Consider the following 5,206-nt stretch of genomic DNA (forward strand, 5'->3'; position numbering starts at 1 on the left):
AGATTCTCATCCAGGCCACTGGACCCAGATCTTTCTCTATTTTCTTGCTTGGTTTGTTGATTCAACTCCATCTATTTACCAGTCCTTTTGGAATATTACTTCTGCTTTTGTCCCAGCACCACTCGGATGAGGGGTATTGAGACGTTCTACTGGGGTTGTGTTCTTTGACTTGGGCCATGAAATTGGGACTGCAAGAGTCAGTGGGAACACAACTTTGTAAAGCAACTATGTGTGTGTGTGTGTGTTAGTCACTCAGTCATGTCCAACTCTTTTTGATCCCATGGACTGTAGCCCACCAGGCTCCTCAGTCCATGAATGCTCCAGGCTAGAATACTGGAGAGGGTTGCCATTCCTTCTCTAGGGAATCTTCCCAACCCAGGAGTTGAACCCAAGTCTTCTACATGTCTCCTTCGAGGCAGGCAGATTGTTTTACTGCTGAAAGCAACTATACTCCAATAAAAATTAATGTTTAAAAAAAGTGAAAGTGAAGTCCCTCAGTTGTGTCCGACTCTTTGCGACCCCATGGACTGTAGCCTATCAGTCTCCTCCGTCCATGGGATTTTCCAGGCAAGAGTGCAGGAGTGGATTGCCATTTCCTTCTCCAGGGGGTCTTCCCGACCCAGGAATCGAAACCAGGTCTCCTGCATTGCAGGCAGACGCTTTACCATCTGAGCTACCAGGGAAGCCCGTTTAAAAAAGGGGAAAAACTAAATTGCTATTATTAAAAAAAAAAAAAAGAGTAGGTAGGTAGCTCTTGACCAACGTGTGGCCAAGTATCTCATTCAGAGGTTCCAGTTATGGTTTTCCCATCCTATGCCTGTGACAGACATTACTAATCAATCATGGCTTTTTCTACCTATTAATCTTAGCTGTGACCTCATAGTTCTCAAGATGGCACTCCAGGCAGCCTTTACCAATCAATAGCCATTGGCACGTGGGATGAGACGTACATACCAGCCCCCACTTGGGCTTCTTGCCATGGGTCTCCAGTTCTTCTTGCAGCAAAAGTATGTTGTGTAAAATATGACAGATATGAATCAGTCAGTGGCTTCTGACTTCATTCTGGTGGGCCTCTTCAGCCGCTCAGGGTCACCTCAGCTACTGTTCTTCCTGGTGGCTGTCATGTTTATCATGGGGCTTCTGGGCAACACCACTCTGCTCTTCCTGATCTGCGTGGACTCCCGGCTCCACACACCGATGTATTTTCTGCTCGGTCAGCTCTCCCTGTTTGATGTTGGCTTCCCCCTGGTCACCATCCCCAAGATGGCCTCAGACTTTCTGCAAGGAGAAGGTTCCATCTCCTTTGGGGGTTGTGCAGCTCAGATATTCTTCCTCACGCTGATGGGTGTGGCTGAGGGCATCCTGTTGGCCCTCATGTCCTATGACCGTTATGTGGCTGTGTGCCACCCGCTGCAGTATTCTCTGCTCATGAGGCCCCAGGTGTGCCTGCTCATGGTGATCTCCTCCTGGCTGGCGGGTGTGCTCAATGCCTGCATCCAGACCTCCATCACTCTGCACTTCCCCTACTGTGCCTCGCACACCGTGGACCACTTCTTTTGTGAGGTTCCTGCGCTGCTCAAGCTCTCCTGTGCAGACACCTCCGCCTATGAACTGGCGCTGTCCACCTCGGGAGTGCTGATCCTGGTGCTTCCCCTTTCCCTCATTGCCACCTCCTATGGCCACGTGTTGGGGGCTGTTCTATGTATGCGCTCACAGGAGGCCCGCCACAAGGCCTTCACCACCTGCTCTTCACACATCACAGCAGTGGGACTCTTCTATGGCGCAGCCGTGTTCATGTACATGGTCCCGGGTGCCTACCACAGCCCACACCAGGACAACATGGTCTCCCTGTTCTACAGCCTTATCACCCCCACACTTAACCCCCTCATATACAGCCTGAGGAACCGGGAAGTGTGGATGGCTTTGGTCAAAGTTCTCCGCAGAGCTGGGCGCAGGGCAAAGTGATAATCACAGAGGGAGCTGCAGGTGTGATCTTAGTGGTCCTCCATTCCACCCTCTCACCGAAGTACCAATTTATGGTGCAGCTGCTAAGGCCTTAGATCCAAGGCTAAGTGTCTGTCCAGCTTCTTCCCATCCCTTGAGGAGTTGGGTTCATGTTTTCTTGCATGGACTTGTGGAAAGCAATAGTAGCAGTCCTGTATTAAAAAGAAATATACTTTTAGTGTATTCTTGCCCTATTTTTAGCACTATTTACATGAATGGAAGGGTGACTTCCATTCATGGCTCAGACAGTAAAGAAATTGCCTGCAATGCAGGAGACTCAGGTTCCATCCCTGGGTCGGGAAGACACCCTGGAGAAGAGAATGGTTACACACTCCAGTATTCTTACCTGCAGACTTCCATGAGAAGCCTGGCAGGCTACAGTTCATGGGGTCACAAAGAGTCTGACACGACTGAGTGACTAACACACACGCATGAATGGAAGACCCTACTTTGTAAACTTGAGATTTCCTTGTTATTGAATTGATAATTATACTAGTAATAATTAACGTTTTTGACCAATTGATCTACTGAGTAAATGTTATTTTGTCCTCATGACAGCTTTTGAGATGTAGTGACTATGATGTGTTATGTGTAAGAAAAAAGACTCAAAGAGGGAAAATAAGTTATCAGTGGTCACACTTCCAGGAAGTGGCACAGCTGGGGCTTGAACCCATGATGTTCTGATGCCAAACTATTGTGCTATTTGACTGCTAAGCAGTGATCTGTTACCTGCCATAGGTGTGTGTGTATATGTATAAAGATGGAAAACCATGCATATCTCCTTAAAAAATGAAATATGGAGTGTTTCATTTGGAACCCTAAAAAGAAACTCCAACTTTGCTCTTAAGCCCAGCCTTGAAAACAGTTGTAAACAAGAGCAACTGAAACAAAAAAAGCCAAAGTGTAAATATTGAACATAAATCATTAGTCTGCTTCATGTTCATTAGACATCCAAACTTTATTTTGCCCTTGGTTAGATAACTAAAATAAGTGCTTGATTTTTAAAAAATAGATTTAAAACTATATATTTCCTAAAGAAATAATATTTGCTTTTCTCTTTATTTCTTCCTGCTTTAATTGATATTCTTTTGTTCTTTTAAAAAGATTCTTCATTTTTAAAATTAAGTTAAATACTTTGCACGAGTTAAAAAATGTTTTCAGTGAAATATTTCTTCTCAATGATCTGCCTCTTGAGAAACCTATATGCAGGTCAGGAAGCAACAGTTAGAACTGGACATGGAACAACAGACTGCTTCCAAATAGGAAAAGGCGTACGTCAAGTCTGTATATTGTCACCCTGCTTATTTTACTTCTATGCAGAGTACATCATGAGAAACGCTGGGCTGGATGAAGCACAAGCTGGAATCAAGATTGCTGGGAGAAATATCAATAACCTCAGATATGCAGATGACACCACTCTTATGGCAGAAAGTGAAGAGGAACTAAAAAGCCTCTTGACGAAAATGAAAGAGGAGAGTGGAAAAGTTGGCTTAAAGCTCAACATTCAGAAAACTAAGATCATGGCATCTGGTCCCATCACTTCATGGGAAATAGATGGGGAAACAGTGGAAACAGTGTCAGACTTTATTTTTTGGGCTCAAAAATCACTGCAGATGGTGATTGCAGCCATGAAATTAAAAGTTGCTTACTCCTTGGGAGGAAAGTTATGACCAACCTAGACAGCATATTAAAAAGCAGAGACATTACTTTGCCAACAAAGGTCTGTCTAGTCAAGGCTATGGTTTTTCCTATGGTCATGTATGGATGTGAGAGCTGGACTGTGAAGAAAGTTGAGCACTGAAGAATTGATGCTTTTGAACTGTGGTGTTGGAGAAGACTCTTGAGAGTCCCTTGGACTCCAAGGAGATCCAACCAGTCCATTCTAAAGGAGATCAGTCCTGGGTGTTCATTGGAAGGACTGATGCTGAAGCTGAAACTCCAATACTTTGGCCACCTCATGAGAAGAGTTGACTCATTTGAAAAGACCCTGATGCTGGGAGGGATTGGGGGCAGGAGGAGAAGGGGACAACAGAGGATGAGATGGCTGGATGGCATTACCAACTCAATGGACATGGGTTTGAGTGGACTCCGGGAGTTCGTGATGGACAGGGAGGCCTGGCGTGCTGCGGTTCATGGGGTCGCAAAGAGTCGGACACGACTGAGTGACTGAACTGAACTGAATGTATTATGTATTTTCCAGTGATTTCAATATAATAATTCTATGTATTTGGGGGGCCATTTTTTTCAGAGTGTTTAAGAAGCATTAAAAGACTTGTTGGTGAAAACTGGTTTCTTGTTTTAATATACTTTATTTATTTGTTTGATGTGGACCATCTTTAAAGTCTTTATTGAATTTGTTACAAGACTACTTCTGTTTTATGTTTTGCTTTTTTAGGCCATGAGGAATGTGGGATCTTAGCTTCCCAACCAGGGATCGAATCTGAGCCCCTGCATTGGAAAGCAAAATCTTAACCACTGGACTGCCAGGGAAGTCCATTAATGTATTTTTTTTAATTACTTTCAATTAAGGATAATTGCTTTACAATATTGTACTGGTTTCTGCCCTACATCAACATGAATCAGTCATAGGTATAAACATGTCCTCTCCCTCTGGAAGGTCCCTCCCATCTCCCACCCCATCCCACCCCTCTAGGTAGTCACAGAGCACTGGGTTGAACTCCCTGCAGCACACAGAAAATTCCCACTGGCTATCTGTTTTACGTATGGTAATGCATATGTGTCCATGCTCCTCTCTCAATTTTTCCCATCCTCTCCTTCCCCCACTGTGTTCACAAGCCTGTTCTCTATGTCTGTGACTCTGTTGTTGCCCTGCAAATGGATTCATCAATACCATCTTTCTAGATTCCATATATATATGCGTACTGTTAAAATTGAACCATAGATCATGTATAATAGTATGTTAGTTTTAGGTGTACAATATAGTGATCCAACAATCAAATACACTGCAAAATGACCACTGTGAGAAGTTCAGTAAGTTCTCTCACTCTCCAAAATTATTAGTGTTATTGACTGTATCTCTTGTGCTGTATATTATATCCCCATGACCTATTTATTTCATCAATAGAAGCTTGTCTTTCTTAATCCCCTTCACCTAGTTTGCCCAGCCCCCAACCCCCTCCCTCTGGCAACCGCCAGTTTGCTCTGTATCTGTTTTGTTTGTTTTTAGATTCCACATATTAGT

At 44.0% G+C, this 5,206-nt stretch overlaps 1 protein-coding gene across 1 annotated transcript; it reads left to right on the forward strand.

The window, feature by feature from the left end:
* Window positions 1-1,023: 1,023 nt before the first annotated feature.
* Window positions 1,024-1,965, forward strand: LOC129626703 (olfactory receptor 2Z1). Its single transcript, XM_055546057.1, has one exon. The coding sequence runs from the start codon at window positions 1,024-1,026 to the stop codon at window positions 1,963-1,965; it is 942 nt and encodes a 313-aa protein (XP_055402032.1).
* Window positions 1,966-5,206: the final 3,241 nt, after the last annotated feature.

Source organism: Bubalus kerabau, chromosome 1 (assembly GCF_029407905.1).
Source record: "Bubalus kerabau isolate K-KA32 ecotype Philippines breed swamp buffalo chromosome 1, PCC_UOA_SB_1v2, whole genome shotgun sequence".
Classification (NCBI taxonomy): Eukaryota; Metazoa; Chordata; class Mammalia; order Artiodactyla; family Bovidae; genus Bubalus; species Bubalus kerabau.